The sequence below is a fragment of the Erithacus rubecula genome (assembly GCF_903797595.1).
Source record: "Erithacus rubecula genome assembly, chromosome: 4".
NCBI classification, from domain to species: domain Eukaryota; kingdom Metazoa; phylum Chordata; class Aves; order Passeriformes; family Muscicapidae; genus Erithacus; species Erithacus rubecula.
In genome coordinates, this window is record NC_136686.1 from 6,084,725 (window position 1) to 6,110,160 (window position 25,436).

General features: G+C 44.1%; 3 protein-coding genes across 17 annotated transcripts in view; 1 reads left to right on the forward strand and 2 right to left on the reverse strand.

Moving 5' to 3' along the window:
- The window catches only part of LOC306801299 (dynein axonemal intermediate chain 7-like), a 253,256-nt gene that overhangs the window by 38,834 nt on the left and 188,986 nt on the right, over positions 1–25,436 (forward strand). The gene's annotated exons all lie outside the window — the stretch shown is intronic.
- On the reverse strand, positions 76–835 carry REP15 (RAB15 effector protein; the record flags this gene model as incomplete). The annotated part of the gene is made up of 1 exon (XM_079304270.1): positions 76–835. The coding sequence occupies one exon, from the start codon at positions 833–835 to the stop codon at positions 98–100; it is 738 nt and encodes a 245-aa protein (XP_079160396.1). The 3' UTR covers positions 76–97.
- Positions 1,676–25,436, reverse strand: part of PPFIBP1 (PPFIA binding protein 1) — a 121,835-nt gene continuing 98,074 nt past the window's right edge. For 7 of the 15 annotated variants that reach the window (XM_079304215.1, XM_079304206.1, XM_079304218.1 and 4 more), the window contains 20 exons: positions 24,081–24,142; positions 23,244–23,328; positions 21,989–22,143; positions 20,943–21,073; positions 19,602–19,655; positions 18,919–18,979; positions 17,812–17,841; positions 15,875–16,043; positions 14,441–14,473; positions 12,170–12,311; positions 11,785–11,913; positions 11,087–11,237; positions 9,747–9,858; positions 9,528–9,616; positions 7,648–7,770; positions 6,810–6,935; positions 5,827–6,015; positions 5,135–5,314; positions 4,455–4,520; positions 1,676–4,010 (listed from right to left, as the gene is read on the reverse strand). In XM_079304215.1, the coding sequence (XP_079160341.1) occupies positions 3,924–4,010; positions 4,455–4,520; positions 5,135–5,314; positions 5,827–6,015; positions 6,810–6,935; positions 7,648–7,770; positions 9,528–9,616; positions 9,747–9,858; positions 11,087–11,237; positions 11,785–11,913; positions 12,170–12,311; positions 14,441–14,473; positions 15,875–16,043; positions 17,812–17,841; positions 18,919–18,979; positions 19,602–19,655; positions 20,943–21,073; positions 21,989–22,143; positions 23,244–23,328; positions 24,081–24,142 (2,174 nt within the window). In that variant the 3' untranslated portion in view covers positions 1,676–3,923. The remainder of the gene's footprint in view (positions 4,011–4,454; positions 4,521–5,134; positions 5,315–5,826; positions 6,016–6,809; positions 6,936–7,647; positions 7,771–9,527; positions 9,617–9,746; positions 9,859–11,086; positions 11,238–11,784; positions 11,914–12,169; positions 12,312–14,440; positions 14,474–15,874; positions 16,044–17,811; positions 17,842–18,918; positions 18,980–19,601; positions 19,656–20,942; positions 21,074–21,988; positions 22,144–23,243; positions 23,329–24,080; positions 24,143–25,436) is intronic. The other 8 variants (XM_079304212.1, XM_079304207.1, XM_079304205.1 and 5 more) reach the window with 2 other exon arrangements.

The window sequence follows — 25,436 nt, forward strand, 5'->3', positions numbered from 1 at the left end:
CAATGGGTCGAGGGGAAGCTGGAGGGAATGGAGCATGGGGGGGAAAGCGAGAGGGGCAGAGCTGAGCCCCACACAGCCCCTGGTGCTGCCCAGCTGCTCACACAAAGTTTATGTACGCATTACCCACGTCCTTCAGCCCGTTTTTGGTGCCCAGGCAATTTTCCAGCATGTCTTTAGTGGGCAGGGATCTGTCAGTGCTGGTGACAAATCGCCGCAGCGCATTCCTGCCCGACAGGCGGCATTTTTGCTCCTCCTCGGCAACGCTGTCCAGCAGGACTCCTCGGATGTCCTTGGGCTTCCCTGGCACGCCGAACATGACGAAGAGCCCCAGGCAGTCCCGTCCCACCAGGCGGCAGAACTGGGCCAGCTTCTCAAAGCTGCTCATGCTCTGGAAGCCCTCGTCGGCCAGCGCGGCCCCGCGGCAGCAGCGCTCGGCAGGGCGCTCGCCCTGGAGCAGCTCGGCCGGCTGCAGAGCCTGCACGGCGATCTGCAGCTTCACCTGCTTGTCGGAGCCGCACAGAGTCCAGAGCCAGTCCACGCCGAACAGGGAGGACTGCTGCTGGGTCATCTTGCTGGTCGTGATCTGCTCCTCCACGCCCTTCCCCACGCAGAAGCTGATGAAGTTGACCAGGAAGATCTCGCTCAGCGTGTTGGTGGCCGGCTGGAATTTGCTCTGAGGATCCACGAAACCGAGATAGTCCTTCAGCCTTTGAGATGCGTGGAGCACACCCTGGCTGAACACTTCACAGATGGCCACAGTTTCAGCCTTGCTCTCCTGCTTGTCCTCCTGGGAGACCTTCTGGCCCATCTCTGCTGCAGGAGGTCCTTTCCACATGCAGGACGAACCTTTATTTTCCACACGGGCTCAGCCAGAGCTGTTCAGCTGCACATGGATACCTGCAGCCTTCCTGGTGAAGGTGATGGCAGAGCCGAGCTCCGTGAGCTGGGCTTTCTCCTGGGTGTGTTTCTCCACAGCTGACTGAGCAGGGACCAGCCCAACAGGCTTTCACACTTACTGAATTCATCTCTGCTTGTTTTCCTTATTGTTAATTCCGGCACCATTGCTCTGGCTGATGTTATCTCATTCCAGTCTGATCTTATCTCCTCGGATCTCCTTTCTAGGACTATTGCACAGAAACCATTCTTCTGGCACAGGGTGTTGCCTGGAGATGGAACCACCTTTTTCTTTTAATCTCTCAGAGAAGGGAGATTAACACTTTGGACCAGAGTCTCTTTTACAGCAGGAAGGGACAGAGCACCTTGGGAGTTCTCCCTGTGGAACACATATTGAGCAATGATGATGCTATTTCACACCAAACGACCCAAGATGGTTCAAATCTGGATTTTAGAAATAGCTACATAGTCTTGATATAGTTGATCTGATGATGCCACTTCTCACCCCACCAAAACAACCCAAGATGGTTCAAATCTGGATCCCAGAAATAACTACAAAGTCTTGATAGAGTTGACTTCTTAGCTGTTAGTCGAGCCCTGCTGCAGGCACTACTGACAAACGAATTACTCAGTCAACAAAAAAAAAGTGTGATTTTTTCCCCTTTTCCCTCCTATGTTTTTTGAAGAGAACAAAACAACCTTTCTTGGAAAAATAAGAAAAAAATAAAATAATAAAAAAAAAGAGAACATGTGAAAAAGGGAACCAGCTTTCAGAAGCACGTGGCATTTTCCACAGACTTTATTGGATTTCACATGGCAATACACAGCAGTTACAGTTTGCCCTCTCCAAACCAGTTAAACACCCTGACGGTATGGACAGTGTGCACACACACACACACACACACATAAAAACCTCCTGACTTCATCACCTCTCGTCCCCACCCCCTAAGACAACCAGGGTTCAGATGGCAGCTCTGAGGGATGACCTGGCTGCCAGGAAAGGGTTGTTTGGAGCAGAATGCTGCTTTCACTGCACTTAAATAAACAAGCACTGCCCTCACTGATCACACTCCAGAGAAACTGGAGAGGGCTTGTGGCTATTTCAGCACACAGCTCCCTTTTCCCCCCTGTGAATAACCAGTCCTGTCCAGTAGCCAGTGACTAGTGAGAGCCATCCAGAGGAACACTTTTGTTTGGAAGCCTGCACTACATTTCCCAGTGTTTCCACAGGGTTTTACGTTCATCTTCCATGTAAATAATAACAATATTACAGAGTATTCACAGAAAGGGAGCCCTGAATCCACATCCCAAGCATCTACACCCTAAACCTGCCCACATTAAATTTTGCATCTTGGTACATCAGTAATCACCTACACTGCACATCCTTCAAAGGTCCAGGTTATCAGCTTACATCATTCTAATGCTGGAATATCCCTCTGATATGAGGGGAGTTCCCTGAAAATCCTGGGAAGAACCTTTCTTCCTTTCCTAGCTTTGTTAACAGTGTTCTAGAAACACCCCCAAAGTCAGCACAGACCCCAGATCCTGCACAACACCAGGAATGGTCTCACTTCCAGCAAGGAGAGTGACAAAACAAGTGACAAAACACTTGGCAAAGCAACACCACTGCAAGGAACAATTCCAGCTGGACTTTTGTTTGCCTTTACAGAGCAAAGCAGCTTCATGCCATTGTGCTAAAATACATGCAACGTTCAACACCATACAAATGACCACTGGAATGAAAAGTTACTTTTGATTGTTTGTTGGTTTGCTTTTGGCTAGGACACCTCACAATACTGGAAGTCTGACACAAAATTCCCACTGCTTAGTTAGGAATTTTAAAACCTGATGATCCTCAAGAGCAGAGGAGCTGTGCTTTAAGAAGGCAAAATGCTGAGCAACACATTTGATATCTGAATTTTGGAGGAAAAGTCCCACCTTAGCCTTAATAATATGAAATAATATATTTCCTATACATTTTTCTATATAACTTTTTTTTTTTTTTTTTTTTGCAACTACACCATCTTCACGTTAGTCACAGCACAGAAATATCCCTTCCATATGCAGGGAGTACTCTCAACTTTAAGGGAATTTTTAAAGTCATGGAAGTGTTAATAACCTTGTTGAATGCACTAACTACTGCTGCTGGGGACAAGAAGAAGACACTTTAAAATGTGCAGTTTCTGGATAAGTCACTGCCAGAAGAAACATGCTTTAGAATTGTTTCATCTCTAATGGAAAATCATTAAACTGTGCACTCAGTAAAAAGCAATGAAAGCAAACAGTTCCAAAGGTCAGCCTGCCTTTCCCAGTAACCAGCTGGTTTGCAAACTGGCATAATTTTTTTACAACCTTCTCCCCTTCCCTCGCACACCTTCAACTTTCCATCACTCTATCTCACAGAATTTAAATTTTTTGCTTTTATATGTACTTCATATACTTTTTTCTTTTTTTTTTTTTTTTTTTTTTTATAAAACAGTATAAAAATAGGAGCAACAGTCAAGAACTACTGGGGAGCTTACACAGGGCACAGATGACTAAAATCCTACATTGGACAGGGCTGAACTGGTGTTTGTGCCAAAGGAAAGCACCTAGAAAAGAGCAGTAATTTCTGTTTTTCAGCTGAGAGCGCAGAGAGCTGATGCACAGTATCTACAGTTGCAACACTTTTACCTAACACCTTGTTCTTTTCAAACAGTAGAAAGGATTATCTGAGGCCATGAATGAGCAAAAGGAGCACTATCATACCACATCAATTTCAATGCAACACTCTGAAACATATCACCAGTTTGTACATTAAATAGAGTTAAAACAATTACCATTCACCAGTGTCTGGGTGGTTTTTATGGCAACTTAAGTAGGCACCTTGTTTTTTCTCCTTTTCTCTTTAAAATTCTCCACCCCTCAGTGTTACTTCTAACAAACAGAAGCAAGAGCAATGCAAAGTCCAAGATGTGCTGCCTGTTAAGTGCAACAGGGATGTCCTTGCAGCAGGAGAACGAGCCTTGGTCAGTGCCTGGTGGTGACTGTCACACGTTGGAGTCCTCGTCTGTTATACTGGTGCTGGGAGAGCGAGTGGCAAAGTCTTTGAACATTTCATCTTCCTTCAGCATGTGCTGCAAAGGAAAGGAGGGAAGAGTTAAGGGTTCTCACGACTGGAGCCAGTCACCTGTCCTGTGCTGGGCAGCAAACACTGCCTGCCAGCCACTGCTTTGTTCTGCTGAGGGAGGTTTTCACCCACCCTGCTGCAAAAACAGCTCTCTGCAGTCTGCTGGCTCCCAGAAAATGCAGCCTGACTGCCAGCTGCAAACCCACTGACCATGGGCAATGGGGGCTGTGTCCCCTGCCCTCCCTGCTGTGTGGGGAGCCAGCACAGGCCACCAAACCTCCCCACCAGGCTGGACAGGTCCCTTCCTGAACCACTTGGTTTTCTTGTGCCCTCTGTCCCTGCAGAAGACCCAAAGCACCTCACTGACTCTGGTTACCACGACTGCCAAGGGGTTCACACCCATCCCACAGAGCCAGAGACCTTACTGCACAGACCCCACACACAGACTTACTGTCAAGTTGTTGATGCCTTCAGAAAATGCTCCTATTTGCCTCACTGTCCCTTCTGAATCTTCCATCTATAATAAAGAGAATCAAACATTAATTAATAATAACTTATTTGTATCATAGAGTGGAGTCATAGAATGGATTGGGTTGGAAGAGATCTTAAAAGTCATCTCAGTCCAATTCTCTATGTTTAACACCTTCCACCATCCCAAGCTGCTCAGAGTCACATCCACCCTGGCCTTGGACACTTCCAGGGATCCAGGGGCAGCCACAGCTTCTCTGGGCAACCTGTGCCAGGGCCTCACCACCCTCATAGAGAAGAACATTTTTCTAATATCCTAAACCTCCTAAGATCTAAACCCACTCTCTGTCAGTGTGAAGCCTTGTCCTGCTATGACAGTGACAATTAAGTGCAGCACACAATTTACTGATTACACCTGAGATGTTCAGACCAAGGGGGAAGCATGGCCTGTCAGGAGAGGAGAGTTACTCCAGAGCAGACCCTGCAGGTGCTGCATTTACAGCTTCAACCTCCTTGGGAGCAGGACTTTTGTCACTCATGCTGTGTGACAGCAAGAAGTCAGGACCTTCATGGCCAAAGCAAAAGGAAGACTTCCCTGGGAAATGGAAAGTTTTCCTACCAAATGGACAGCTCAAAGACTCAGAATTGTCAGAACTGGCTTACCTGCTCCAGCCTGTCCAAATCATCATCATCATACACTCGGATATCCAGGCCAGGCTTAAAGCCCTTCTTTGATCCACTGCCAGATGCCCGCCCCAGCTCCATTGGACACACATACTCCTCCACATCATCCTGCTTCTTCTTCCTCAAGCTCCCAAAATTGCTGAAGGTAAGTTTCTTTGGCTTAAAAGTGAAGAGAAATTTGCCAAGGAGTTAGAGAATCAGCAAAGAATTAACAGGCATACCCGTGCCCTCTTGTATTTCCATGATGAAAGCTCAAAACCCCAGTGATCTTCTGAATTTCATGACAGTGGCATCTCAAAGGACAATGTGTCCTCTCATTCTAACACTGTTAAGATATCACCATTTAACAGACCCCAAATGAGGTTAAAATTCCACATTAAACCATGAGTCTGTATACAGTAAGGGACAGTCTCCCTCCTAAACATCTCTCAGTACACACAGAAGGACGAGTGCTACCTCTTGTCTGTGCATGTCAGACAGGCTAAGAAGTGGCCAACTCATGGCAGACACAAGTGCCAACCCCAGATCTGCCAGGTCCTGCTCTCATGCTTCTTTCTTTAGGAGCCAACCCCTTTTCTCAGCCCTTACTGAAGTGCCCCCCCAGCACAGGTAAAACTGGAGATCTAAATGCTCCCTGGAACCTCCCACCCCTCCCAGAGCAAGTGGCCTACCTTGACTTTGGCAGTTGCTGTCAGCAGGACGTAGTCTGGGGACTCCATGGCCTCACGTTTCTGCTGCTGGGCCTCCTGCCCCACCAGGAGGTTGAAATGAGTGGCCAAGTGCCTCCTCAGCAGTGTCTTGTTGGGTGGGATGTTCAGCAGCTGGGCCATGGTTTCTACATTGAAACGGGGCTCCAAAACCTGGGAATCCAATCACAGAGAATCCAGCTGAAGCCAGGAGTGATTGATGAGATCACAAGGACATCTAGGCCCTTCTTGGTCACTCCCTAAGGCTGCTTTGGGATTTTTGTTTGCATTTTCGAAGAAATACACAAAAAAGAAGGAAAGAGAGTTAACTAGTTAAAGGATTCCCAAAATGCTACATCCAGGCTTTCCTTCTGGAATTATAAATAGGAACAAATTGGCAGGTAAGAAGAAATGAACAGATAAATCCATCCTTAACTGAAGTACTGTGTGAAGCTGCCACAAAATGTTTATCCAGCATAATTTGCCAACTCTGGAAAAGGCAACCAGAGGAATCATGGAAAATAAACAGGCACAAAATGTGTAGAGCAGGGATGTAACTCCTAATCACCACAACAAACCTCTGCAGGTATAAGTCTCTTGTCCAGAGTATTTGATGCTGGAGCAATTAAAAACAATCCTGGTTTGACAGTGTAATCCCAAATTTTACAAAAGTAACAAGCTTCCCCCACAAAAGAAAACCATATCCAGATTAGGAAGGCAGGAAGTGGCTGTTCAGAATGGCAGCACTGTAGGACAGAAGGTGGGAAATGCCATACCCAAACAGAATTGGGAAGGGAATACAGAATACTAAACCACAATACTTCCCCTCGAGACACTCATATCATTTAAACCTTATTAAGCAGAATAAGCAGACAAGGCATGTGCAACAAAGATCATGTCAGAACACTGTCCAGTGACTCCCAGCCATCTTATTTTCCATGGAAGGGAGGAAGGCACCCAAAGCTCACCATGAGCCCCCCGTGCACTCCGCTGCCCCGCAGGTTGGGCGCGTACTCCGCCAGATCCACGGAGCGCAGCCACTCCATCACGCGGTGGTTGGTCCACTGGCTCACCTCGGAAGCTGTCACGTTGTTCTGCCAACAGGAGGGACAGGCAGGTAAGGAGACACCCCAGATCAGCTGAATCCCAGCCCCAATCTTTACTGGAACTGCAGCACAGGGATGGGTCTGGGCAGGGGGCAGGGGTGTGTCAGGTCCTTTGGTTATTGTGCTGTGCACTGGGGTAATTTGCCACTTCTACCAGTAGAGCTGAAAATCCAGCTGCTTCCATGAGCTGCTGTGCTGTTCTTGCAGGTACACATTGTGAATCTAAATCCAAGAGTCTGGGTTGTTTGTCATCTATTGCCCTCCCCAGCCTTTGCTGTTTCCAAAACACAATCATGGCAGTCTCCTTCTTGCATGGTAACGGCGCCAAGCTCCTTTTACACAGAAAATTTTGACACAGCTATCAGTATTCCAGAGAGTTGCACAAGACTTGTGGCAACAGTGCACTGACTTCAAGATGATTTGTGTTCCAGACAGCACATCAGAGACTGGGCCAAAACAGCCAGCTGTTGGCTTGGAGGAGAAGTGGGAGACTCTGAAAGGGGGACATGAGTTTGGGGCCATGGCAGGTAGAGGAAAGAAAGTGATGTCAGAGCTTGAGGTTAAAAGAACAACATAAGAGACAGGAAACTAAAAATTAAGCAGAATGGGGACACAGGACAAGGGAGTAGAGCAGGAGTAATCAAAACCAGGGATAAACCCCTAGAGGATTCCTCTTCACAGCTTCCTTGTGAAGCAGTACCTCATCAGATGGCCGCCTGCGCAGGCAGTTGGGCTCAAAGTTGTTTATTCTCAAAACCTGAATGGCTCTTTTGATGCTGAGGTGGTGAAGCACACTGATGACCTTCAAGGACAGCAGGTCATCCTGTCAAAGAGCAAGAGGGAGTTAATAAACACAGACATGTTTATCCATGGGACCAGCATCCTCCTGGATGGGACTGCTTTAGCCCCTGGCTTACAATGGCACATCTGACACATCTGGGGGAAGATTTTAATATGTCAGACAGGTGATTCATGTCAAACCATCTGTCCCAAAATAAAAACTTCCTGTGTTGCACTCTACTAGCTCTTGGGGGATGTTTTTCACACAGGGTAGAGAGCTTAGTACAAGAAACATGGGGTAACAAGGAGGGAAAAAGGGTGAGATGACACATCCTCAGTGCCACAGGACAAGAACAAGGACAGCACTAACACTAGACTCACCTGGCATTTGATCCTGCCAGAAATTTTAATACCTCAAATGTCCAGCTAGAAGTTTAACTGAAAACAACAAATTACCCTGAAAATTGGGACATTCTCTATGATTAGGGGGAAAAAAGAGAGAAGAAAAGTGTCTCGAAATCCAAGTGCAATTTGGCTAACTTAAATAAATTTATGCAACCTTGTTCCAGGGTTAGCCTGGCTTAATCTTTCAGTTTTACTTTTATGTTATGAGCACTGGAATCTATTTTGTCAGATATTTAAGACAAGGTTCTTTGCTTACCCAAACATCTCACTGTGTTCAGCTAACTTTGTTAGTTGAACAAATTTGACAATAGGTTACTATGTCATGTTTTGCTATTTCATTTATTATAAAATAATAAATGCTGGCTATTATTCATGTTGTATTGGAGTAGTTTCAAAAGATCATAACAAGTATTAATTTAATATTTGGAATATTTTATTTGTTAGTTATAGCAAATCTGTTGTGTTGTCATAATTTGATGGTTAAACTTGCTCTAAAAATATCCCCAGTTATCTACAATTAAAGGGCAGTGACAATGGTAGTAAAGTCTCCCAACACAACATCAAACTCAATGGAAGTTGATGGCATCACACCTCCCAGGGTTAAGAAGGAAAAGAAAAAATCTTATAACAAATAAAATTGCAAACCATGACATAAAACCTATGCAAAACACATGCAAGTGTGGCATGAAAGGTAACTCATGGTCCATGAGAGAGCAGGGCTGTGATTGATTTCTTCTTTATTGTACAGAAAGAATTAATATTAGTGATGTTCAATTTGCATTTGTGTCCCCAGAGAAGGAAGGTCTTATCTCACAAGGAAACCTGACTGGCAGTGAAGAGGGGAGTGGGGAGGTGATGCCTGTGCTAAGCACTTTGAAATGCAAAAGCTGTTAAGTGTAGCCTGCTTTCAAACAAGCTGGCTCTTAGAACTGCAATTTTCTTCAAAGGAAATTGCTTGGGTTTTCTCCACCTAAGCATCCACCTAAACAAGCAAGCTGATAGAATGCTTGCTCACTGAAGAAAAGGATTCCACCTGCTTCTGTTAATTAATAGAACAGCAAAAGCATGAATGGCAACCACAGCATTTGCACACCTTTGTGTACAAGCCTTGCCTGAGCCACTGGTGTCACACACAACTGTTCAGCTCAGGATTTCCCATTTCTCATACATGAGTCCAAAGTCTTACTGTGTTTGCTCTTCCACCTGAATCTAGTAGCTCTAAAGATGGAAAGAACTTGGGAAATGCTTGCAGGTGGGCAGTAGTATTTGGTTTCCATAGCTTACAGCTATTGGCATTAACACAGGACACTCACTAGATTTTAAAGGGGTCCTTTGAACATCGAGAAGCCAAGAACATGGAGAGGATGTCAGGAGAGGAAGAAACCATTTACTCACCACAGTCATGTAGTGCAGCATGCGACCATCCACCTTCCCCTCATCAAACTGGGTCTTATATTGGGGCAGGCCAATGTCATCCAGCCACCCTAGGGCAGGACAGACACTCTGTTAGAGTGGCAGCCACGTTCCCAGCACCACTCACTGCCCCATCCCCAATTAGCCACGGTTAGGGACCCCTATCCAAAGCCACAGCTTCAGCATGCAGTCAAATCTTACTGGTAACCCAGTGGTAATCCAGTTTGCCATGGTTGTTTTCCTCTTCAGATCCCAGTGCCTGCAGAGCAAGCTGGAGCTTCTTCCGATGCAAAGGGTGCTTAATCCCAAGCTCCTGTGGAAGCAAGGAAAGCAGTAAATCCAGAGACAATGCTATTTTATTCCTCCCTCTGCTGAATGACAGAGGGTTTCTGAGAAGCCACACTTCCACAGCATTGCTGGTGACCTGGCAGGCACATGTTCTATTTTCTGAATTTCAGCACCATTTTAGCACATGTTCAGCACTAGGGAAAGGCCCACTCACTGGGGTGGGTTAGTTTCACAGAGTGGTGGATTCATTTCAAGGAGTGATGGATTCCAAATTGCATTAAAATGTTGGCAACAATATTCTCATACCAGGTTAAAAAAAATCCCACAATATAATAAAATTGTTAGCAGTTAAATACTTGCTGAGGTTAATGCCTCCCTTCCCACTTAGGCAAGTAAAGCTAAAATAATTATTTAGTTAAGAGCATGGGAATGTCCCAGGAATTACTGAAATTCATGAATGCTTCCAAACTCATAACATTATTCCCCAGTTTAGCTGCAAGTGCAGCCATTCCAGGATCTCTTTATTCCCATTTTCATTTTCAGGAGTGCCTGCTGGTTAATGTCACCTCTGATAACACTATTACAAGCCATTGTGTTCACAATACACTTCTCTTATTCCAGTTGTAGTGTAACTACCCAGTTGAGACAACAGGCTTACTATTGGATGAGGAGAGTGATTTTTTAAAAGCTGAAAATTTAAACCTCCACAAATACTATGGATTAAATTGAATCCTTTTCTTCTGTTTTTCATTTTTAAAAATAGACAAGCAATTCTGCAATGATTAAAGACAGACACTGATCAACCTGTGATAACAAATCCTCATTCCTCTTTGTATAAAATAAACAAAAAATACAAGCAGACCAAAACAGCACCTTTTTTCACCCTTCTCACAAAGACATAAAATAACTGTAGCACACATGAGTGCTAATGAAGCAGGGCTACAAACCCATATGATAATGAGGCAGTCTCACAGATATTTTTAGAAGATGCTACATTCAATTGATGTGGCCATGCTTAATGCAGTTAAATCAGGAATTTGTAATTATTAGCTTCATTACAGAGCATTACATTTCTACAAAACTCCAGCTAAAAAGAAATGGATTTGGCATCACTGCAGGTGACAGTATTTTGAAACCTCACCTAGTTTACATTTTTTTTACCAGGTGCTCCTTACAGACCTGATTCACATGCACGGAAACGGTGATTTTTTTTTTCACCTTTATTTGAAAAGGGTGTTTCTTGTATTGCTCACCTTTTCCAGATCCTGCTGAGAAGCCTGCAGAAGTGTTTGCCCAGACAATATCCAGTGCCTGCCATTATTGATGTAAGAGCCAAGCCCTTGGTCCTGGAGCCAGTTGCAAACCTGCTCCTTGGTCCACTTTGCGAATGGCATGTCCAGCTCACTGCAGGAGATTTTACCCAAAAAAGATTGATAAATCCTGTGCTTCCAACCTCATAAATAATGAGAAGGCTAAAAGCTAAGCCTAATTCACATCTTGTGGGAGCTGGGACAATCTCTGAGGGAACCATCAGTACCATGAAGTGCTGGGTGCTGCTGATCTGTTGCCAGTCACAACAAACACAGCCTCCTACAATCCCACTGGAAAGAGCCACCTCTGCTGCCCAGCATGGCTCCAGCTCTGGAGTGAGCCCAGAATGTTTCTCTTTCTCCTTCAATCCCTGGAAGTGCAGCAGGAAAGGAATCTGTCACTGCCACATGAGGGCTCCTGCTGCCATGCTGCAAAGGCGAGAGCTCAACAGCAGGACCCCACTGCCCAGCCCACCTCAGCCCTGCAGAAACCCTCTCTCAGGGGAGGAAGCAGCCTGGTTTTGCTCAGACAGGAGAGAGGGGATGTTTCATTTTGGCACTGCCCTCCTCCTTTGGGCCCCATGCTCTGCTAGAACCACTGAGATCTAAGCCCTGGCACGTTGGCCCCACTGGTGTCTTACTTGTGGGACTGCCCCAGGTCCCGAGACCAGCCCAGCCGGGGCCCTGCCGTGGCTCTTGTCCCTCCTCTCTTGAACTCTGTCTCAGACATGTCATCAGGGTTGAAGGTGGTGGACTGACTTCTCTTCAGCCTAAAGGAAGAAAGCACATTCACATTTGGCTAAGGAAAAGGCATGTTGCTGCTGCCACTGCAGCCAACACAGATCTCCCCCAGGGCTTGTAGCCTTGCCCCCAACCCACTGTTATCTCTCCCAAATACCACACAGGCTCCTGCTCCTGGGATATTCAACCATGGAGCCACATGCTAGCAGGGGAGAAAGAAAAGGTGTATTCCCAGCAAATCCCTGCCCAAGCCCCAGCTCTGGAGAATCTCTCATTTTTACTTACCTTCCAAACAACTTCTTGATTCCCCTGGCCTTTTTCCTGGAATCTGGAGAAGGTGGTGTCATCTGCAGACTATCTGCTTCTCTTGGGCGAGGGGGCAAGCCAGCCAGATCCAAGTGGTCTGCAGATCCCTTCTCTGTTTCAGCTGTTAGAAAACAAAAGCTCTGTCAAGACCCTCTTGTGCAGGACTGTACAGAGGTGCTCCTGACCTTGGGAATGACTCCTGCTAAATTATTGACAGCCACCATGTCAAGAAAATGGGGCAAGGAGAGATGGGAAAATCCATGAGAAATGCCACAAGTTGCTCCTTCATGGGCCTGGCTGATAATGGTCCAAGGCAGTGCTCTGCTTCAGTTAACTGCCTTGCATCCAAGGTGGGAAAATCCACCTCGTGAATCAAGCAGTGAATTAAACCCCAAATTTACCTTTCCTCAGGGAGTGCTCCTACAGTGCTTTTACAGACAGAGCCAAGGCATGTAGGTGCCCAGAAACAATTCAGTGCAGTGGCAGGAACTAAACCAGGAGTCCCCAAAGCACAGAAAGCCAAATAACATCCCTGCAGGTATCTTTCCAAATAACCTGCAGTATTTCATGCCCTGGCTAGGAAATTCCAGCAACAAAACTCCTGACCCACAAGGAGAACCCACTTCCCCTCACTTCTGCAAACTGTGGAATATTTTGCTCCTCCTCAGAGGAACACCGTGGAGTTTAGGCTCTGTCTGAACTGTATCTTCTGAGTGAACAAAGCACCTCTGATCAGAGCCTCTCAACATTACCACCCACTGTAAAAGCATTAAATCCTTGATCTTTAGCTGTTTTCCACAACAAACCTGAGGGCTCCTATCCCCAAAGGGAAAATTGCCACAAAAACTAAACAATTAAAGGAAAAAACAATTTAAAGATCATTTAAAAAGAACACTAATAAAATTGCAGCATCTACTGGACTACATAAGCAGAAATGTGCTAGCAAGTGCCAGATAGCTGAATAAAACTACCACGTGGAGTTTATGCCAGTTGCTTGCTGGGGAACAGTGAGAGCATGAGCTTGTTCAGCTGAAGCAGCTGTGGCAAGGCAGTCAGGCCTGGAATCACTTGCAGCATCTTTTAATATAGCTGTAATTAAATAACCATCACTTGTGTCTGAAACTTTCAGACTTCCAGGAGAAAAGTAAGTGATGCATTGAGGCAGAGCTTATATTGCTGGGACATGTGGTCTCAAGCCACAGAGTTAATGCTGAGATGGCCACAAAAGGGCCATGACCAGCAACAAACTCTAGGCTTTGCCAGTGTATCCTTCTGCTGGGCAAACCTTAGATGGTTCAGCCAGAATACCTATGAACATGTCCCATTTTCCACCTTGTCAAACCTTGCAGTGAAACAAGGTCACACAAAAAAATAATTTCCAGGCATTTTGGTTTGGCCACTATGGAACACAGGGATCCTGCCAGAGAGAGAGACAGTACTAACACTGAACCAGGCTGTGGCATTCGTGGGTTTTGCTTTACTTGTAGAAAGAAAAGTGAACAAAACCAAAACCACATAAATGGCATTCTAAGAGAGAACACCAGGACAAGGCTGGGTGCATTAGTAGCAGAGATTTGCAGGAATTGTGCTGTTTGCTCTTCATACCCGGCTCCTTTCCAGGCACTGACACAACCCCATAGAACAGATAACATTTAGGGGGCCATGTGAGAAAAAGAGAGGGTTCAGAGCACTCAGTCTCTTTGCCACCACCTGCCCTTGCCAGAACCACCCAGGGAATGCTCAGATCACAGGACTGGTTTTTATTTACTGTGTGAATGGCTCTTTCCCTATCTGCTCCAATTATTTATCATTTGTTTTACTTTATTGTAAATACAACTACATCTAGAAGATGAATTACACATTCTTTCCCTACAGAACTCCCTTTAATGAATGCCTGGGAAATACAGCTCATCCCCTACTTCACCACCCTTTAAACTCTTAGGGTGGCAGCACAAAGGTAACTAAGTGTCACCAGTCTCATCTGGTACCTCGGTCTGGGGTAACTTTGTGCTCAAAGTCACAGCAAAGTCTCTGCAAATTGACCCGCAATCTCTCATTAGTAGCAGCTACTCAGGAGCAGCACAGCTGACTTTTAGCAGAGGGCAGGTGTTACATGGAAACTCCTTCTAGCAGGGGCAGAAGGTCCCACGCAGAGCTCAGGTGCCTGGCTGTGCTTTGGGGTGTGTGTGGCAGCTTTAGCAGCAGTCAGGGCACAGGGCTGGCACGGGCAGACATGCAGGATTACTGTACCTAAGGTAGGTGCACTGGCACTTCGACTGCGATCTTCAGAGATCCACACAAGGCACAAACCCACACGCAGCACAACGGGAGAGAACACGCAGAGGCACAAGGTCAAACACAGTCCAAAACTCACAGTGACAAAGTACGGGACAGGAGGAGGGAGGGACGTGAGACACAAGCACACGAATGCTGAATTCACACGGGATTAGGATCAGCAATCCCCTGGGAAACTCCCTTTCACAAGAGAGGAGTGGAGCTGAGCTCTGTGGTGGGGAGGGAAAAACGGCACCGCAGTCACTTCAGTGCAAGGAGGTCACCTGCTCCAGGACCCACTGCTCCTGTGAGGTGGCAAATGTCTGGGCAGCAGCTTTACAGATGGAAGCACTGAAACCTGGATAACATACATAACTTACTCAAAGTCACCCTGATTTAGATGGTCCATCTTCCACACCTTTACCACAAGTACTGCACTTTGTTAGGAAAATTAATTTCAGGACTAAATGGGATTAGACAAAAGCAAACATGAAATAAACCAAAGTGAAGAGTCCAACCCTCAGAACAGACTGTACATATATTCCAAGTAAGCTAGCAACTTCCCAGCCTGTATGGCACAGGCAGATCATCAATTTTTAGGTATGTTACTTATTTTGAACAAAAAGAATTCTCTTGGACTAAGTGACAAAGCAGAAGCTATCCCCCTTCAGGCTTCTGAAATAAAGAGCTAAATTCCTAAATCTCCTGCAAGAGAAAAACAAACACCTCAGATGTCTGGCAGTAGATCTGATGCAGGGACTCCCTGGATGCTTGAACTGGATCAGTGGAAAGGCTGCTATAGCGGAGCAGTAAATATAAGCAAAATTCCAGTTAGTGGCAATAGTGACTTCTGCATTAAGCAGAACATTTTGTTTATTTCTTTGTCATATGTAAATGTCACCAAATGACAATACCAAAATACCACTCCACCAACATTACAGGTAAAAAAATCAATGTGAGTTTGAATGACTTGCCAATACTGTTCATGTTGTCACCACCTCTTTTGCAAGGCTGCTTAAGTTAAAACAGGAAAAAAAAAAAAAAAAAGAGAGAAGACTGAGTGCTGCTGTCCTATTTCTGTATATCTGAAAATCTTATGAAAGATAAACTGAGGATGGAGCCAGGGGAAAAAAAGCCCACAAATCCCATGTGTGAACTACTGCCAGACAGACAACATCTCATACAGCAGCAAGCCCCTACAAGGTCCCAGGGGAGATACCACAGCAGAGTCTGAACCACATCAAATACTTCCTTACAGCAGTGATTTCTTTCCTTGCTGTTTGATATTTTCCAAACATGTCAGAAGTGCCACCAAGTCACAGCAAGACTAAGGCTGGCTTTCCTACTTCTTAAGGCAGTTACAGATGCTTCAAAGTGCACAGAATCTGGATGCAGAGGCATGGTACCTACCCAGATTGGGGGCACTGGCAGTCCTCTTGTTATTCTTTATCTTGAAGAAGCCTCGGCCAAAGGAAGATCTGGCTTTGCGGGTGCCAAAACTGTCCTCGTCACCTGTGCCACCGTGAGAAGGAGACTTGGGAGGCAGGGTTGCAAAACTATTGCCTTCCACAGGTTTAACCTGCTTGAATTAGGGAGATAAAGAGTCAGTGTAAGGGAACTGCAGAAGGACTTTTGAGAGCCTGCAAAGTGACCACTGGCAGATAATCTGGGAAGTCCTTCTCATCTGTCACTGCAAGACTAGAGAAGGCAAAAACCATAAAGAAAAACATAAACTAGATCTTCATTTGAACATGTTGTCCTGGTTTGAGATGGGATGGAGCTAACTTTTCTTAGTTCAACACTGAGAGCTGGTTCAGTGCTGTGTTTTGGATTTAGTAGGGAATAATGTGGATAACACTGGGATGTTTGGGTTGTTGCTGAGCAGTGCTTGCCCTGAGTGAAGACTTTCCATTTTCCCATGCTCTGCCAGCAAGGAATTGCACAAGAAGCTGGGACGGAACATGTCCAGGACAGCTGACCTGAGATACCAAAGGAATATTCCACACCACAGAATTCCATTCCCAGTGCATAAACTACAGAGCTACTGGGAAGGGGAGCCATCTGAAGCTTGGAGATGGGCTGGGCATTGGTCCATGGGGGATGAGCAATAGTATTGTGGTGCATCACTTGACTTTTTTGGGTTTTCTCTCTCTCTTCCTCTCCCTTTTATTATTAGTTTTAACATTATTATTATGTTATTATTATTTTACTTTGTTTCAATTATTAAACTGTTTCTATTTCATCCCCCAAGTTCTATCTATTTTTTGTTGCTGATTGTCCTCCCCATCCCACTGGGGCAGGGAGGGGGACCAGCTGTGGGGTCCTTTGTTGTCAGCTGGGATTAAACCCTGACACATGTTCAGGATCCAGAATTACTATCACTGCTCACTAAGAATAAGCTGTGTTCTTTAAGATGTTCCTCAATTTCTGTAAGGCTGACTTAAAGGTATGGGAAAGGTAAAACCAGAGTCCTGCAAGGCTCTGAACTTTTCCAGTTTTCCAGAGTCTCTGTCTCCCCCACTGGCAGCTGTAGGGGCAGTCAGTGGGAAGCAGAGAGACAACATCCCACAGTACATTGGTTCTCTGCCAAGTGTCAGAGAGCTCTTTCTGTCTGACACTGCTCTGCAATTCCTTAATTAATGGATTAATTGACTGTGTCCACTGCCAAAGAAAGGAGGAAATTACATATCAAGCAAGGAGTATAAGTGCCAAGAGAGATACCAGATACTCCAGTTAGCCAATTTAAAACAGTACTTTAACCTTGCCAGCTGTTTCACTGTCTCTCTCTTTGAAAGAAGGAAGCAAAACTATTCACAGCCCACATATATAAAACATAAAAATCCTTTGGCTTTTGCTGTATTAATAGAGCATTCATCCCACAAGTGGTATCTGAGGTCTGTCACCTCTGCTCAGGTGCTCCTAGAGAACAAGAACTGCAAGATGTGGCCTTAAGGTACCACAGGGTGACTTTTCAGAAACACTCTTGCTACTCACAGAAGACAATTGAGAAACCCAAAGGTTTTTAAAGATACACTAATCAAAGATAATTACAGAGTCAGTAAAATGCTTAATGGTTAGCTTTGCTAATTATCTACTGGGGGGAAATCATTAGCTTAGCTGGTAACCTCATGCTCAAACAGACTGGAAGATAATCCATGTGTGAGGAGGCAAGTGCTGAGCACTGAGCAGTGTCACTGCTGGTGACACCCACCAGAGACTCCTCACTGTCCTGTCTGCAAGACTGCCACTCCCCCTCTGGAACTGCAATTCCACACCTCCCAGCCTCCCAACACCTGCTCACTGCCCATGTTTCTCCAAGGACACACATCACCACACACACACATTACCTCTGCTGGCTTCTGTGCACAGTCTCTGTCCTGTTAGGGAAAGATTAGGACATTTTTAAAAGTCATGGTTTACAGCCAGTATACAATTCATTATGATTACCCTGAGTTAAGTTCTGACTGAAATACCCTTCCCTGGCTGTTCCTTTTCCCCAAAATAAATCCCTTCAGAGCTGTATTTCACACAGATTAAGCCCTGTTTGCTTTGAGGTCAGTGAGCTGACATGGAAATAGAGTTGCTTTGGTTCATTTTGTGAAGGATTAGCTATGTACACGATTAGTAACACACAGAATGTTAAGGCACTCACAGGCAGAGCTGCCTGAGGGGACCCACAGCAGGAACCAGACAAGGCAGAAGACAAGCAGATAAAACATCCACAGCCTCTACTCCTTGTCTGTCCAACAAACAAAAAACCAAAGATCCCCAACCCATGAACTCCAGCTCTTTTCAGATTCTGGTGACATTTTCAGTCCTGTCAGCCTCCCCCTTACACTGCCAGGAACAAGAGGTACCAGGGAATTCAGGAGCTTCTAGGAGCTCAGGCTGTCACAAAAGAGCACACGGATTTCACTGATTTGATGGCATTGCTAGAGATTAGCTGCCTTTGGTCACTTCCACAGAAACCTAAACTGAAGCTATCCCCAGACATCCAACAGCTCAGGATTTTGACTACCTAAAACACACAGTCAGCCCAGACTGCATTTGATAGTGCATTAATTCCATGCCCTTCTAAAATGATTCACCTTAAATGCAGGTGAATAGGAAGTGGTGGTGTAAGTTTTTTTTTTTTTTGGTCTTAAATCAGAAAAGCATATCCAGTAAAAAAATCTTATCTCATTATCTGAACAAAAACACAGTAAGAGAGTCCCAGGTAAAAGCATCATAAAAAGAGGTAAAAAAAAAAAAACAAACTGTGCTTTCAAGGACAGATTTTCTTCTTTAATAGAATGTGAAGATGTCACATGTGTGTGATCACTGCCAACAGAAGCCACAAGGAGCTCTGCTTTGACTCAGAATTTCTCAGAAGGCAACACAACACCCACAGGCTCACAGCAGAGATGTCACACCTATGTGCAAGGATATGGGAGGAAGTAAAACACCAAACCCACCACTTCAGATGCCTCTTTCCTCAGACTGCTCAGACTGCTGGACTTCTGCAGTGTGGAAATTCTGAAACAACAACATAAAAACCAAGCTCAGTTATTAGAACTAAACTTGCTAAGATAAAGACACTCAAAGGAATCAGCTTTAAAGACAGCATTACAATACATGATGAGATACACTAAACCAAATGATATTTTGAATTAAGATGCAGTAATCAGTGCAGTAAATGCAGTAATCAGAGCCCATGCAATTTAATGAGATACTGTAAGAACTTCCACACTGGAATAACTGCTGCTTTAGGGAATATGGATATGTGGCAGAAACTAAAATTATTTTCTCATTGTAGTCAGCTGATCACCTTTCCCCCACAAGCAAAAGAAAAAACCAAATCATGTGTGCATGGACTGTGGAAAACTATACATTTTGAAGTCTATTGATAGTCTACTACCAAATTAGAAATGCTTCACAATGCAACAGGAAGTACTATGTGCCCAAATAAAGCATTGGAAAATAATGATTATGAAAGCATGGGACATGAGCAGAAACCTACCATCACCAAATACCCTCTTGGCTAGAATTAACTGACCTATTTACATATGTATGTAAAATATGGGGGGTGCTTTGTGAGGGTTCAAGTTGGCCATCACATTTAAATATGTCCCCTGAGCAGTTTGATTATGGCACTTACACTGGGCTATCACACAGATGAGTTTCAGGGGAGGAGCCTGTTGATCTTCCTTCACTGTAAAAAAGAAAAAAGATATGAAAAAAGCTGAGACAAATCCTATGATCCCAGACTATTTAATTCTGTTTCCACTTCAGGTCTTATGGTATTAGCCCATGGCAAATTTCCCCACTATGGTGGTAAGTCTTGTAAAAGATAAAGGACAAAGGTGAGCTCAAGAGCTCCAGAAAAGACAAATCTCACTGTAAGATGATGACAATACTGAAGTATTCAGCTTCAATAAATGCAGAGGTTCCAGCAGGGTCTGCAGCAGCACAAGGTGTGGGGGTCACCATCTCCCAGTCACCACCCACAGCATAGGCACTTGGCTGCAGTTTAATGCTTGCTTTGGTTTTTACCAAAAGGAGACACAGGTGAAATCCCTGCTGGTGATGGTTCAAGCTGCATGAGGAACACAAACTGTTCCTCAAAGCACAAAATGACTAAAGGTGGGCTTCTGGATAGGATCCTTTCCTCAAATGGAACTGGAAAAATCCCACATCAAATTGAGCTTGCACTGATGTTTCTCATTGAGACTGATGGTTGTTTCAAGCCAACAATTTCCTTGCCTCTGGATTTTGAGTGTTTGATACTCCTTAGGATAAAGCCAGGGATTTGGACCCAGAAGAAAAAAGCCCAAGAAGAGCCTTTATTGAGCTGTGAGTCTGGGGTGCTTCTCTGTACTCCCTGCAGTGCCAGTGCAGGTCTGCAGGGACTGGGCTTCCTCCCAGGACAAGGAGGGTGCAGGATTAGAAATGTTGGTGGAAGGTGACAGCCACTCCTCACCCAGCAGCTGTCACTGGTTCCACAGCTCAGCCACAGCCCCAGGCTGCAGCCACACATCCCTGGGGCCTCCTCCCCTCCTCAGGATGGAGCTGGAAGCCCTTTTGTTGTGGCAGTGCCTTACAGCCATCTTCAGCAGCTGTGAAAAATGTCTGAGCACAAATCACCAGCAGAGCCAATGCCATGTCAGCCAGATTTCCATGATGCAAACCTAGACACAAATAATGATTGTGCGGCCTTCATTACACTAGATCAGCTTCCTTCTCCTTCTGTTCATTCCTTGTGGAGCAGCTGGCACAGACCATGAGTGCTGCCTAAACAGCAACCAAACTAGCCCTTGCTTACTCAGGATTTAATCAATGCACTTCAGGAACATTAGCTTGGTTTGCTGCAGCTAGCCAAGGCAATCCTAGCCTTGTTTACCTGGCTAATGACTTGATAATTCAGTGACAGATTATTGCTCTCCTTAAATGTCATAGAGTATTGGATTTACAGCTGAAAAATACATGGAAACCATGATACCTCATTTCACTTGCAGGATCTGGCCTAGGGTGTGTTTTCAGTCTCTCTGCAACAGTTTCTGAGCTCTTGGATGCTGATGAAAAGGAAGGGACTGAAATCTGTAAAATGCTGGTGTGGATCTGTAAGGAATTCTGAAAAGAAGGAAGAATATGGGTTACAATCTTTTGAGCTGAAATTAAGCAATCACAAATGAAAAAGTAGTAATAGGTAAATAAGAGAAGGATCTGAAATAAGGTTTCAAAAGTGATTTTTTCCTTATTGTAATATAATGATTTACTCCTTGAAAGATGGCACTGCAGATAAAACATGAATCATTGCACAGCTAAGCTAGAGCACATACAAAAATCTCACAAGTCTCCCAAGGCTGCCTGCTAAATCTGTCTCTACCACAGACACCATGAAAGGTATCCACTTTTCAGGTTTAATCCTGTCCTCAGACACTCAGAGAATACAAAAAAGCTGCTAAACATTTAATTTAATTTAATTTTCTTCATAGTATGTTCTTGCTGTTTAACTAAGTCAGGACCCTGCTCTGACTTGCAGCTTAGAGAAGAGATCTGTATTTTTTTAACTGGAAAATCTGATTGTAAAAATCAGACTGATCCACAACCTACATATCATTTAACCGAGTGGATGCAATTTTGATTGCATCCTTTTAAATACAAGATATATTTAGCGAGTCCCAACATATTTATGTCAGGTTTATGCCAAAGTAAATGTACAGCTACGTTTGGTAAGAAAAATAATTTCTATGTCTAATAGAAAAAGTCCTTCAAATCTGTTCTCATGATAAATACAGATATTTGCTGTCTCCTGATCCCATATGAGGATTAAGAAAAGTAATTTAAACTGAAATTCCTCAGCAGTTTTCACAAGAAAACTATGTTCCCCACAAGTATATGAGACATTACAAAAAACTGTGAAACTCAGAAAAAAAATCTTTTTGGACACTTGTGTTTTTTCACATACAATATGATTTCAGAACAAGCAGTGTTTTCAAGGAACCATGGCATTAAATAAAGCAAAAAAACCCAAACAAACCCTACCTCTTCATGAATATTCACACTGAACTCATCATGGATTGGAGATGCTGTTACTGGGGTTGGGGATGGGCTTTTCTCTGGGTCAGCCAGACTTGGTGTGTCCAATAAACCAGTGGAAACAGACCCTGAATTCAAGTCTTCACCTTCACTTTCCTTGCCTGAAGGGAGAGAACATGGAAACTTGTTGGTTTTACAGCCCTTGCTCCCACATAAGATGTAGCCAGCTCAGCTGTATGTGCTCAGTTATGGGGCAACAATTGAAAGATTTGATTGCTGTTTTTTTTAGGATGCTACAAAAGGAGAAAGGGAGTCATGGCCAAGTGTCACTTCCCAATTCAACCATCACAACACAGCAGGGATGGAACACAAAGAGGTCAAAAAGCCCAGCAAACATCTTGAGTGGCATCAGTTTCACCAAGCTGAATAAACTGGAGTACTTCTTTCCCCGTCTGTTCTGGAATTTCATTCTAAATACTTTGTTTCCGTTGTTTACTAAGGAAAAGACCAGAAGGTCCAGTCTGCCTGAAACTTAAGATTTCTTTGTGGTACCTTCAAGGTACCCTGAGGAAAAATGCAGCTCTCTGCTCAGGAGTCTCTCACCAGCCTAGAAGTCCCACAAGAAATCTGCAGCCTCCACAAACTGAGTGTGTCTCATTTAGGTAGTGCTGAAGCTCAGACCAGTGCTGCCATCCTCTGCTCCTTCCACCCTGAGTGCTCCTGAACTGCCTCACTGCTGCCAAAAGGCTTGGACTGGTTGTGAAAGACAACCAAAACTTTCTAAAAGGTGAGCAGAAATCCAGTGCTCGTTGCCAAAGAACCAAAACACAAATGAAGCTCTGTTCACACCTCTCTTGCCCATTTTTCACTGCCTGAAATCTCCTGAATCATGAAGTGACCACGGAGCACAGTTCCCATACAATCAAGGTCTGTTCTTAACACCTTCCTGTGCCTGAAGGCACAGCACTGCAAGAAAGGGCAATATTTATTTAAGAATTGCTCCCTCTCCAACACAGCATGGTGTGAGCCCAATACTACAAAAATATTTTATATTTTGCTTCCTTGCTCTTGTTGGGCTATTGAAAATCTTCACCCTCTGAAGGGGTCTGGAAACCTCCACCAGTCTTAAAATATATGGAATGGCCCATTCATTACATGTTGTGGTATGGATTCAGCTGCATCAGTCACACAGTAAAGCTCACCACACACCTGGTGTTTAAATGACAGCAGAGTTTCTTTTTTTTTTTTGGTTGTACAATACCTTTTTTACCTTGAGCCAGTATCACCATGTCTTGGACTTTCTTGTACCTATTCAGAGATTGCCGAAGCTCTTCTATCTTCCGATCCTAAAATAAAAGGCAGTTGTGACTCTGTTTCCTCCCCCAGAAATAAGATGTATAAATAATAAATCCTTTCGTTTAACTGGCTGTGAGACTAAAAGAAATGGGAAGTGTGGATGGGACAGGACTCAGAATGCTGAGAGGCTTTGAAATATCAAAAGTTGTATTTAGCAAAAATTATCATCTGGTTAATCACCAGAACCATCCCAGCCTTGAAAGTGGATTTCAGCTCCCTTGTTAAGTCAAAGGTAGAGCATAATAAATTTGCCATGTACAAAGGATTTAGGGCTTTGGTGATCAAAAGAAAACATCCTACAAAATGCACATGCATATGAAAGCATAAAACCATGTATGAAAATAACTCATACTTCACAGAAAAGCCCTTTTGGAAATGCAGCCTGTGATCTGGCACTTATATGGAGATTTTTACATTTGCAGAACACAGTGCAAATTAACCACACTGAATTCAACAAAACAACAGTGTAAGGACTCTGTACAGATCCTGTGCACATGCACAGAGCTCATAAATGCTCACAGCCCCTTAAAGGCACTGCAGTGCTTCTGACTGCAGAAAATCATCAATTCTCAAAATCTGATCTTTCTGACTGCAGAAAATCATTGATTCTCACAAATCTGACTGCAGATTTGCTTACGAATCTGTTTTTGAGTTGAATTGTGAAAAGCTCACATGTGAAGTTTTTCTTAGAGATTTAAATCAATCTGATGAATGATTACTGAAAAAATAATGACTTTGCTACCTTCTCTTCATTTGCTGCCATTAGAGATTCTACCGCCTTCTTCATTTTCTGTACCTCTATATCTAAAAACACAATACAGTTCTCCAAGTCAATTTAAATAAGACAGTGTAAGGAAATAAGAAAAACACAAAATCTACGAGCAACTCAGTAATATCTGAAAGTGGAATGACAAATTTCCAGACAAAACATACGCCACTTAAATTATTTTTAGATGCAAACACAAAGAAAGAAGCTATTTGTCTTCAAAACCTCTTCTTTGACATTTTAATCAAGGAAATGATGAAATCCAGGAAATTTCCTTCCTCCCCCCACCCCTCTCCAAGCCTTATAAGAATGGAAAACACACAGAGTAACACAACTGCTTGACTTTCACTATCTCCATCTTTAAAATAATCAAATATCTGCAAAACAAGAAGTTAAAAAAAAATTACTACATTTGGAATGCAATGAAACACATCCTCAGTACAACAGTTCAAATGAGCACCCCAAAGAGCATGTCACAAAGCCAGGGGATTAATGGATGTGATGAAGGAAGCATGGTGCAGTGATGCTCAGCCCTAATCCAGCATGGATGGAGCAATGAGGGGGGCACAGTGGAATGAAACAGGTATTTGCTGTGATGAGCAGTCATGCTGGAATATGACATTGCAGCTCAGGCCTGGGAGAGGCTCCTAACACAGACAACAGTGCTTCATCTATAATCCTTATTTACCAAGAAGTATAAATACATGGGAACATCTATGTTCTGGAGGTGTGGTGGGATAGGAATTCCAAAAGAATGGAAATCATCTCCATTCTTTTCTTAGATATCTACCTTGCATGAATGAGGTAAAAATCAAATTTCACTACAACTGTAGGCAGGTGGCCAAACTCACAGGTGAAAAAGCCCTGTTTCAGCTTCCTAGAAATTCATGGAAAGCAAACAGAGCAGGAAGAACATTCTCCTCCTTAATGAAATGCAAGAAGAAAAGAAGCTGCCTGGCTGGTTTCTAGATGAAAGACATTTAGACATATTGGGCTAAAGCAGCAACTGATCCAGTTCCAGTGATTTTCCCTTAGTTTTGCTGGCTGAAAAACTGGTCTACTGGATTGCAATTGCATTTCACTGAGAGACAACTGTTTTGTGAGCCTTCCCAAAACCCAATCTTCCTTTATCTATCAGATTTTCTTCAGATAACTTTGTGTTTTAAGTGTGATGCACCCAACCCTGTTCTCCAGTTCAAGTGTAACTAAGGGTTATAGATGATGCAACCTAACAATGTTTGTTAAAAGCAGTTTTGCAAACACATGCAGAAAACTATTCTGGAAAGCATTTCTGGAATGCAAATGCTCATGGAAAGACACCAAGAACCTTAC